Source organism: Pseudorasbora parva, chromosome 25 (genome assembly GCF_024679245.1).
Source record: "Pseudorasbora parva isolate DD20220531a chromosome 25, ASM2467924v1, whole genome shotgun sequence".
NCBI classification, from domain to species: Eukaryota; Metazoa; Chordata; class Actinopteri; order Cypriniformes; family Gobionidae; genus Pseudorasbora; species Pseudorasbora parva.
In genome coordinates, this window is record NC_090196.1 from 2823302 (window position 1) to 2835547 (window position 12246).

The window sequence follows — 12246 nt, forward strand, 5'->3', positions numbered from 1 at the left end:
TTCAGAATGCAGCTGTATTATGTGAGTGTAATTACTCTCTGTATGACCTGTACCTTGGCTGTAAGGCCAACTGATAATCTGTTTTGGCAATATGCCAACTATACTGCTCGGGATGTCACCAATGACTCCTGTTATGTATGTCAACAAATAATGTCATCTGTTGTCAGCATCTCCATGCCCGTATTAGACCAGTCTGCTTATGATCATTCCTGTACGTTTCTGTATGAGTGGCCTGGAGGAAGAGACTATGCATGGCTGCCCAGAGCCCGCTGCGTTGACCATCGTCAGAATGGCTCCAGGACCCAACACCCTTTTTTACCTGAACATATTGAAATTAGAATATATATTAAACTATCGACTGGCAAAGTTTGTCAATGACACCACTGATGGTATGACAGGGGTGAGAAGAGAATTAGGTGCCCTGCGCCTGATGACCACGCAAAACCGCCTGGCATTGGACATGCTCCTGGCTGATAAGGGGGGCGTCTGTGCCATGGTGGGGGATCAGTGCTGCACCTTTATTCCTGCCGAGGATGAAGCTGAAGGAGCCGTGGGCCATGCTGTGGAAGAGCTGAGAAAGATGGCACATAAGCTGTATGGATGAAAGCAAAGAGAAGGATTGGGGTTGGGGGCTGATGCATTCTTTGTTTGGTTGGGTAACACCCTTTGTGCCAATGTTGATTCCAATACTGCTGATTTTATTGGCCGTGTGTATCTTTGGGCCATGCTTAATGCAATGTTTGATGAATAAAGTATATGCTACGATCTCTAGCATGACACCGCCACATCACTATGAACCAATTTCAAAACGTTAAGCTTTCAGCTTAAAAGAGGGGATTGAAAGATTATATGTGCATATATATTCTGCGTATGTGTTTTCTGCAAACTGTCTTTCTGATAACATAAAAGGGGAACTGATGTTTGTGTTCTATTTTGCTGTGTACAGCGTGCACCCACCCAGCTGTTATCATCTAACTACAGAGCTATCTATTCCTGGTATTTGACAGCCAAATGCGTGCATTTCTATATTGTTGACATATATGGAGTTATCTTTCTGTTTCCTATGTAGGGTGCGTCCAACTATTAGGGCGTGGATTGATGTATAAGTATCACTGCTTTTCCTGTTGTACTTTGAGAGCTGCATTCTGAATAAACCATATTGACTCTACTCGTGTGGTTCATTGACTTGCACTCTCCCAGGATCCTGAAGCTGTAACTGATTGCTGAGCAGAGACTGAGACACACAAAGACACAGGAACAATTTCCTACAAGCAGAAATCTGGAGAAGCTCCTAAACTCCTGATTCATGACATAAACAGCCTTTATACAGGAACTCCATCTAGATTCAGTGGCAGTGGATCAGACTATGGCAGTGATTTCACTCTGACCATCAGTGGAGTCCAGACTGAAGATACAGGAGATTATTACTGTCAGAGTTTACACTATCCAAACAGTCAGTATGTGTTCACACAGTGATAAAGAGTCGTACAAAAACCTGTGTCAGTCAGACGTCACAGTGACTGCACTGATACAGCTGAGAGATACTGCAGCTGCTGATGGACCATCACACACAACACAATGGGGTATCAAACCTTTCACACACTTTATTTAGTTATTATGATGTAAGTGAACATGTAACACAATCTTATATCCCATAATTAGTCTCTGTTTCAGACTCTCTCCCCCTCATACATTCACACAAACACAGCTGCTCACAGACGTGACCTGTTTTCTGAATCCAGCGTATCATTAATAGTTTTGTGGATTGAACTCTTGGAGCTCTTCCTCTCTAACCGAGTCAAGGACGATCTCAGCAGTCCAGAGGCTTCAGACACTGACAGTGTTTCATTATAAACTGATGAACATGAACAAACCTCATCTCTCCATTAGTCCAACTCTTCTGACTCATTTCAGAGAATAAAGTGTCAGACAGTGAAACTCATATTTGCATCATCAGGTGATTGTGTTCCTCTCAGAATAGAGCAGCTCCATCAGCAGATGTTCAGCGTCCTCACAGGAGCTTCATGTTACTGGAATCCACTACTTCTCTTCTTTCTGGAGATATACTGGCCTTACAATCTAGACAATAAACTGTAATTTTTCTGTGGAAGACACAAAATTACTCTAATTTTAATTTTGCTGAGAGTCATGAAAAACTTGAAATTGAAACATTAAAAGCAGATCACGTTACAGTAAGGATGTGTTTGTTGCGCTAGTTAAAGTTGTTCATTACCTCAATGAAGGACAATGTACTGTTTGTCTGTTTCATATCCTCTTCTTTATTTTTCTTCTCTTCTTCCTTTTGCTTCTCGATGTTGTCATGTAAGGGCCCTGTTCATGTTGGACAGACATTTTAATTGCATTTTGTGTCTGTTAAGAGGCACACAGACACCCGTTACGTTTATGCCCCATAACTGCCGCTTTAGCTGAGTGAGAGCTCTGGGCATTAACTGTTACAGCTCTGTGTTGCAAGCACCAATCCGGTTCGTTTTTTGAGAATTTACCCTTTCTATTCAAGTAACCCATAGCATTTGTGGATCGCTGTCTGATTCCACATGGGTCCCATCCACAGCACCGATGCACTGCGGGATGCCGTGGGCTCGGTGAAACCTGCTACAAGTTCCTCTACTTTTGACTCAGTGAAAGGTAACTGTATACACACAGGGCCCAAGTGGACTGTTATAGCTTCACACACTTTTTTCACACACTATTTTCTAGAGGTCCAACCGGGTCTTGTCCAAAAACCAGCGACGATGGCAGCAAAATCTGTGTTGTGGGAGTTTTGTCATAACCAGCGTCCTGCATATTATTGCATTCTAGCACCTCTCTTCTGCAATACAATAAGCTAACTGTGCATGTATCTGTATGTGGTAACTGCTGTTATCAGAGTAATTAAAAGCTATATTTTGTCTACGTTAGCCATTGCATTATCTCGACTCATGTAAAGAAAAGAGAAAAAGGCCACAATCTGATGTCAAACAAAGGAGAGAACGGCGCCACACTTCGACGTCACAAGCTGAAATCTCCGGTTTCACCATCTACACGACAACGCTGCAACTGGAGTTTCTAAAATCTTCACCCTGGCCGGAGTTTTCATTGAGGTACCGGATTCAGCGTTTGCGTGTGGACGAGCAGCCGAACCGCGTAGAAAAAGTTGCGGCTTTGAAAATACCCGTGTTCATGTGGACAGGGCCTTAGAGGGTTAATGTGACTATGGTTACCATGATTATGAGCTTAATCGCATTAATTTGATCAAAGTATTGCGTTTACATGAGGTAAAGTTTAAAAGCAATATTGCCAAAGTCCCATTATAATCGCATTATGAGGGTGCAAACTAATCTAGAAACAGACATGAACACAAATCGTGACAGTCATAAGGTGAACTCATATCTAAACTTTATGCCAATGTATTATATTTAGATCTCACATTATGAAGAAGAGACTTGGTCACATGACTCAATATGGACACAGAGATGGACGTCCATCTGCACATCCTCAGTGTCTCAGGAGTCAGCTAGCATGTGATTGGTTGAAATGTGACCTGTAAAAATAAAATAAAAACCCTGATTGCATTTCAGTTTATACCCAGAGCTTGACATTAACTTTTTTTGCTCACCAGGCTAGTGGTTTTCCTAAGTTACTAGCCACTCAGCATTTCTGGCCACAATATTGTTGTTGGGAAACTTGTTTTTGGCTATATGTAAATGAGCACTGTGCACACCAACTTTATAACATGACATGTCATCAAATAGGTCTATTTAGCTCTGATATGGTTGTGTGTAGAGCTCTTAGAGAAAACAAGTGCTTGTCTGAAAAATATAAGACTTTTTGGTGTTATTATAATGTATTATATTATATATTAGCCTTTATATGATATTTATTCTCAAGCAATATTTTCATCGGTGTTCTATCAGCCATAACATATTTAAATCTAGCACAGTTAGTGTATGAGCCCGTACAGTAGCCTAGTGAAATACATATTCATGTGATTTTATTTGATTAAATATCAAAATTCTACACTTTAAAATGAAATTGAACACTTTACAGTTGGTTTTATGACTGTAAGTCATTCTCTTAAAATGCTTTTGAAGTTAGAAACGTGTATGCCAATGTCGTATGAAACTTTAGAGATGGTCCCTAAATTCATTCATTTCTAACTTTATGCCAGTCACATCAGATGTTCTGTGGTTCTGCTGTGAGCTTTCTTTGAAAGTATTTTCGCTGCTGAACATAAACAGTAAATTACTGTATGATGAATGAATCTCCTACGTTCATCGCACATAGGCTACAGCTCTGCTTTGTGTTTTATGATGATAGTTATGATGTTATGCTGAAGTTATGATGATAGATATCAGCGAGTCAGAGCCGCTCTCAAACAAAAATAATTGTGTGTAATTGGTTATAAAGTCCAACACGATTATAACTGCCTTTTGAGAAGACTACAATAAAATTCAACCCACCAAAGTGGCTAGTGGAAGTGTGTGTGTTACACGCCACAGCTAAAATCCACCCGCAAATGACGGTGTAACAAGTTCGATAAGGTAAGGAAGGAAGAGGACACGGGGGTCGGCAGGACTGTTGATGCTTTTTATTCTTAACTCAAACACAAACGTGCACACTTCTTCGTGTGTCTGTTTTCTCATATATCGCTCAGTCTCTGTATCACTTCCGGGTCACGCACTTCCGGCTTCCGGTAAACTCAGTGTCTCGCACCAACAGTCCGACTCTCTCTCTCCTCGGTCTCCGGTTCCGCTGGTGTTTTATCCCGTCTCCGCGCTCATTACTAGAACAAGAGACAGGTGTTATTAATCTGCGTCCAACCCACTCACTTACCGCTCGTCCCGTGGCCCTCTCTCCCGCTGCAGACCTCGCTGAACCACGCCCCCCTTGCCACATACCCCCACCGCCCAACTCAGGCCGGGGAGCCGTCCGGCCTGCAGCCCCCCCCCCCCCCCCCCCCCCCATTTCTGGAGAGGAAATCGGCCACAGCCATCTGAGCACCCGGCCTGTGGACCACCTTGAACTTAAACGGCTGAAGAGCCAGATACCAACAGGTGATCCGCGCGTTGGTATCCTTCATGCGGTGGAGCCATTGGAGAGGAGCGTGGTCCGAACAGAGAGTGAACTCCCGCCCCAGGAGGTAATAGCGGAGGGTGAGAACGGCCCATCTGATGGCCAAACACTCCTTTTCTATGGTGCTGTACTTAGCTTCTCTCTTGGAGAGCTTACGGCTAATGTACAGCACCGGCCGCTCTCCCCCCTCCACCTCCTGGGCCAGGACTGCGCCCAGCCCCCTGTCCGACGCGTCAGTCTGCAACAAGAAAGGGAGAGAAAAGTCAGGGGAGTGTAACAGCGGCCCGCCACATAGGGCAGCCTTTACTTGGGTAAAAGCCTGTTGACACGGCTCCGTCCACTGGACCGTATCTGGTAGCCCCTTTCTAGTAAGATCAGTCAAAGGGCTGGTGAGGTCCGAATAATTTGGTATAAACCGTCTATAATATCCCGCCAGCCCCAAGAACTGTCTTACCTCCTTTTTGGTCTTGGGCCTCGGACAGGTTGCAATTGCGGCAGTCTTATCAATTTGGGGACGCACCTGTCCATGACCCAAGTGGAAGCCCAGATACCTTACTTCCACCCGCCCAATCGCACACTTCTTCGGATTGGCCGTGAGCCCCGCTCTCCTCAGCGACCTCAGGACCGCCCTCACATGCTGCATATGCCGCTGCCAGTCGTGACTATAAATCACTATGTCATCTAGGTACGCAGCAGCATATGCAGCATGGGGGCGCAAAATCCTATCCATGAGTCGCTGGAAGGTTGCGGGCGCCCCGAACAAGCCGAAAGGAAGCGTGACAAATTGGTGTAATCCGAACGGCGTGGTGAAAGCTGTTTTTTCTTTGGACAATGGAGACAAGGGGATCTGCCAATAGCCCTTTGTTAAGTCCAGTGTCGAATAAAATCGAGCCGAGCCTAACCGATCAAGCAATTCGTCAACCCATGGCATTGGATACGCGTCGAACTTCGACACAGCGTTCACCTTGCGGTAGTCCACACAGAACCTGACCGAGCCGTCCGTTTTGGGGACCAAAACTATCGGGCTCGCCCAGTCACTGTTGGACTCCTCGATTACTCCCATGTCGAGCATTGCGCCTAATTCGTCCTGAACTACTTTTTTCTTGTGTTCAGGCAAGCGATACGGCCGGCTGCGAACTACCACGCCCGGCTCGGTCTCGATATGGTGCTGAATCAAGTCGGTACGTCCCGGTAGGGGCGAGAACACGTCAGCGAACTCCGCTTGCAACTTCGATAAATCAGCGAGTTGTAACGGTGAGAGGTGATCTCCCCCAGGGGCCAGCGCGACTGATTGCGCTTTAATGCTCGCCTCTGGCCCGAGATCATCCTCTCCCCCGATCACCGTTGCCAACAACACCGATTCCACCTCATTCCATTTTTTCAGCAGATTGAGGTGGTATATTTGACGTGCCCCGTTCCTATCGGATCGTATCACTTCATAATCGAGCTCTCCTATCTGCCGTGCGACCTCAAACGGCCCCTGCCACTTCGACATTAATTTTGAGCTCGAGGTTGGGAGTAGAACGAGCACCTTCTCTCCCGGTGTGAATTTGCGCAGTTTAGTACCCCTGTTATATGACCGGCTCTGGCGGTCCTGGGCTTGCAACAAATTCTCCCTAGATAGCCGCCCCAATGTGTGGAGTTTTGTTCGCAAGTCCATGACGTACTGAATTTCGTTTTTGGCCAACGAAGGCCCCTCCTCCCAAGTTTCTCGTAGGACGTCCAGCACCCCCCGTGGCTGACGCCCGTAGAGAAGCTCGAAGGGGGAAAACCCCGTGGAGGCTTGCGGGACCTCGCGCACAGCATTTCCCGGCGGCTCTTTGGTACTAACAATTGGGTTGTATCCATTTTTGTCTGAGCGTCTTGGGTCACTCGATACAACCTATCCTTAATTATGGCAAAATAAGGATACGTGACGGGCAATGCGGGTTGGAGGGACTGACCGTCGATAGTGCGGACCTGTTGAAACGCATGTTTTAGCGTCTCGTCTTGGGACTGCTCCAGAGGGAAGTCATCGCGGTCCGAGAGAATCAGTCTCTCAACCCCGCTCGGTTCCTCTGAAGCTGTTCCCAAGGGCCCCGTGTCAGTCTCGCCAACCTGCACTCGCACCGCCCCGTTCCTAGCCTTGTTTCCCCAAGCGGCATCCGCGCACAACGATCCCAATAACGCCGAAAAGGCGGGCCAATTCGTCCCCAGAATTAGCGGATGCCGGAGGTGGGGACTAACCGCCACCTCAACACTATGCTTTTTCCCCCTAAACTGTATCGTGACTGGGACAACCGGATATTCCACCACATCCCCGTGCACACACCGCACCTTAACCACGCGGCTTGTATCCAACGCCCCAGGCTGAATCAGGCTTTGATGGATCGAGGTTTGGTTACATCCTGAATCCACCAAGGCCTGATATGTACCCCCCTTGATACTTACAGGAATTTGGTACTCTCCTGCTTGATCGGGGGTGGTCCGCTGGACGTCCGGGATCCGCATCATTGTTCCGATGTCCATCATCGGACATCGGTCCACAAAATGATCCGGATCACCGCACCGCCAGCAGGCCAGCCCAGGCCTACCCGCCGCCCCGGCGGCGGGGAGTGGGTTGGAGGCTGAGCGCGGAAAGGGGGCGGAACCGGATCCATAGTCACTACCCGTCCCCAGCGGCCCCGCCCCCCTGGGCGGGACCCGCGAACTCCCAGACGGTCCAAGGCCCATCCCACCCCGGCCTCTGGGGGGAACGCGAGGAGGGCCTGGAGGGCGGGACCTGGGGAGAGGGACAGGTCGAGAGAGAGAGAGAGAAGGGGGAGAGAGAGAGGGAGAAGTTAGTGGGGGTGCGCCGACCCCCGGGCACGCCACCAGGTGGTCCTCCGCCAAATTGATGGCCGTCTCCAGCGACGTGGGCCGGTGGCACTGGACCCACTCGGCGGTCTTCCTGGGGAGCCGAGTGATAAACTGCTCCAGCACCACCAGATCGACGACATGGTCCACGTCGCTGCCGCCGGCCAGCAGCCATCTGCGGCACTCGTCCCGGAGCTGTTGGGCCAATGCGAAGGGTCGACCGGACTCGCCCCACTCCAGGGAGCGGAAACGCTGGCGGTGTTGTTCTGGGGTCCGGCCGACCCGCTGAAGTATGGCCCGCTTCAGGTCGTCGTAGTCCAGGAGGTTCGCAACCGGTAGATGTTGCGCGGCCGCCTGGGCTTCGCCGGATAGAAGTGGGATGAGGCGCACCGGCCACTGTGCCCGGGGCCACCCGCAGGCCTCCGCGGCTTTTTGGAAGAGATCCACGAAGGCCTCGGGGTCGTCTTCCGGCCCCATCTTCTGTAGGGGCACGTGCACCGGTGCGCTGGCCCGCCCAGCGGCCTCGGCGCGAACCTCCCGGTCCATCCAGCTCCGGAACTGCTCGCGGTCCTCTTGCTGGCCTTGGACAATGGCCTCGAAGCGGCGCTCCTGTTCGGTCCGAAGGTCCAGCAATGCCTTATGATGTTCCTGGTGGAGGACCGCGAGGGAGGTGATGATCTCCGCAAATGGCGAGGCGGAGGGCGTTGTCATGGCGGCGGCTCTGTCCTGCTTCCTTCCCGGGTTTCGGCACCAGTGTAACAAGTTCGATAAGGTAAGGAAGGAAGAGGACACGGGGGTCGGCAGGACTGTTGATGCTTTTTATTCTTAACTCAAACACAAACGTGCACACTTCTTCGTGTGTCTGTTTTCTCATATATCGCTCAGTCTCTGTATCACTTCCGGGTCACGCACTTCCGGCTTCCGGTAAACTCAGTGTCTCGCACCAACAGTCCGACTCTCTCTCTCCTCGGTCTCCGGTTCCGCTGGTGTTTTATCCCGTCTCCGCGCTCATTACTAGAACAAGAGACAGGTGTTATTAATCTGCGTCCAACCCACTCACTTACCGCTCGTCCCGTGGCCCTCTCTCCCGCTGCAGACCTCGCTGAACCACACCCCCCTTGCCACAGACGGGTTAGCAGGTGTTAATGTCAAGCCCTGTATAAGACCTGAGACCCTTAATCTGCTGCTGAATTTAATTATATTATTTTTGTTTTGAAATATCTGAAGAACTGCTACAAGTTACAGACATAAACATGTTTTCCAACTCCAGTAAAACTACAGCTATTTTTGGTTGTACTTTTGGAAGTTCTTCTGAAGTATCTATATCAATATCTATAACAATATCTGTGTCAGCAGAAGATGAGGGGACATCATCTACAGGACTGTCAGATTCATCTGACCGAGCGAGAAGGTCTTCACTGCAGAATACAAGATCCAGATCCAACCAGAAGGATCCAGAAGTTGATTTGACTTCTTCACCAGGTAAAGAGGTTGCCCTGGTTCAGCTTGAGGAACTGACAGACTGCTGTCCTCTTGTGGCCTATACAGTTTGTTCCAAACGTGTGGTAACCCTGAAGAGACACATCGTCATCAGACTTTATATGCTGTGCTTCTTCGTCAGGTGAACCAGCATGTTTTTGGAGTTGCAGTCGTGGTTGACGGTTGACATGATGTAATGCCCTGGTAGATTTGAACTGGCTTACAGATGGGATTGCTGGACCTTTAAAGAAAAAAAGGGGACCTAGCGTTTCATTCGGGGCTCTAGCAGAGGACAGATGTCAATCGCTGCATCGGAGAGAGGGCTGGTATGTGTTGAAAATGATGATGCTGAGATTCCCACTATAATAGAGGGAGCTCATGCTGAATCAGATTCATACCTGACAGCCATGCTTTTCCGGCTGGCAGAGGTGCAACGCGTAAATTGCCTTGCCTTTTTCCCAGATGTGCATTGGGAGCTTTGGCAGTGTGGAGACATTGGTGCCAGAATATGGAGCATCATTGGGGCCATAATCTATGTAAAGTTTTTCCTCTCTCTCACTGCCCTCATCAGATATTTTATTTATTTTACATTACAAAAAAAGCAAAGCAATGTTAATTCTGTTCTCAATGTTTTTCTTCTTTTCATTAAAAACGCAAAGTACGGATAAGAATACAGTTAAAACCTTAACGATACCCATCCCTACTCAGGAGTCACAATACAAATAAAACTACTGAACTAACTCAAATAACATTAGTCAGAATGGAAATGATCATTGTGTAACTCTAGTGTGTGTGAGTGTGTTCTGAGCACAAGCTGTTGTAAATCCTGCCCACTTCTTTGCATTGTCAGCACATGCTTCAGTCTGAGAGTGTTTATAGTGCTGTGAGTTTAACACTTCATGACTGAGAGCAGAACAGAACACAATCTTCATCATCACACAAGACACAAGAACAACAATGAACACCATCATCATCTTCATCTGGACTCTCACTCGCTTTGCTCAAGGTTTGTATAAAAATATTCAGGATTAATCATTCCTTTAACTTGTAAAATATATGTAATTTTCATTTCTGTTTTCTTTCAGAGTGTAGAGGACAGTACACATTAACTCAGAGTCCATCAATAACAGCTCAACCAGGACAAGACGTCAGAATAAACTGTAAAACCAGCAGTAGTGTCTATAATAATAATTACTTAGCCTGGTATCAGCAGAAACCTGGAGAAGCTCCTAAACTCCTCATATATTACGCAACAACCCGTTATACTGGAACTCCATCTAGATTCAGTGGCAGTGGATCTGGCAGTGATTTCACTCTGACCATCAGTGGAGTCCAGACTGAAGATACAGGAGATTATTACTGTCAGAGTTTACACTATCCAAACAGTCAGTATGTGTTCACACAGTGATAAAGAGTCGTACAAAAACCTGTGTCAGTCAGACGTCACAGTGACTGCACTGATACAGCTGAGAGATACTGCAGCTGCTGATGGACCATCACACACAACACAATGGGGGATCAAACCTTTCACACACTTTATTTAGTTATTATGATGAAAGTAAACATGTAACACAATCTTATATCTCTTACTAAAATGTGGAAAAAATGTGAGTGGTGAGAATAAGAAAGAGGTTTATTTATCAACTATCCAGTGCAGGAGGAAAGTGCAGACATACAGAGGTATTACACAAAAATGAAATATAACACAATAATAATATTATAAGAAAACAAACAATATAAAGAAAATATTGCGCTAGTTCTGTCATGAGCCTCTAGATGGCGCCGGTCTTTAACTCGTTTAGAAGCGATCGCATCATCATCTACAGAGCAGCTGATTGGTTAACTGCGTCGGGCTGAAACTAGCAAAACACACTTGTGTCGGGTCTGTGATGAGGCCCAAACAGTATCTTGTATAAAAATACATGTAAGTGTCCAAAATAGAAAATAATAATAATCAGAAGTTGGCCATAAATGCAACATGTTTTGTTATAAATGATGTGGGTGTAATAAAAGTGCCAAAAATGAATGAGATATCTATGGATGATCTTCTGGTGGAGTGAGACGAGAGAGTACGCCAGGCAGCTCCGGAAGGCTGAGAAGAAAGAGAAACAAACTTTTAAAACGGCAAGAAAAGAGAAGTTCTCCCGGAAGAGAATTGACCAGGAGAGGAAATCAAATGTTTAATCTCTTTCGACAAATGAAGAGACAGTTGATGAATGGGATTAAAAATCTTATGTTGGAAAGTGAATTTGAATGCTTAAATTGTGAAATGTTTAAGCTGCGAGAGAAGGGGAATATTTGTCCATTCTTCCTTGCAGAATTTGTCAGGTTCAGTCAAATTCCACGGTGAAAATCAATGAACTGCTCTCTTCAAGTCCATCCTCAGATTTTCTATCAGATTTAGGGCTCTGGCATGGCCACACAAGAACATACACCTGTGTTGAAAGGTGGAACGTCTAGCAGAGGGACGCAGGTTTTCCATCCATTTTCCCTTCAATTCAATCCTGACCAATCGCCCCGTCCCCACTGAAGAGAAACACCCCCACAACATTATGCTGCCACCACCATGCTTCACAGTAGGCATGGTGTGTTTTGGGTGGTGTGCTGTGTTTGCTCTTCGCTAAACATAGCGCTTGGAGTTCAGTCCAACAACGTCAGTTTTGGTCTCATCAGATCATAGCGCCTTTGGTCAGATGGCATCAGATTCTTCAAGCTGTGTTTTTGCATAGCGCAAATGAGATGAGTGTGGCACTTTTTCAGGAAAGGCTTCTTTATTTCAGCGCTATGTTTGGAGAAAAGCACACAACCCTGTGAAATATGGTGGTGGCAACATGATGTTCACTTTGATGATGAAGGATA

The 12246-nt window shown here is 47.0% G+C and overlaps 1 gene segment (V, D, J or C); it reads left to right on the forward strand.

Annotated features, from left to right (window-relative positions):
• The first annotated feature begins 10344 nt into the window (after nt 1–10344).
• On the forward strand, nt 10345–10795 carry LOC137064382 (Ig kappa chain V region K29-213-like). The segment is given in 2 exon segments: nt 10345–10393; nt 10473–10795. Coding segments are annotated over 2 exon segments (372 nt in total).
• The last annotated feature ends 1451 nt before the right edge of the window (nt 10796–12246 follow it).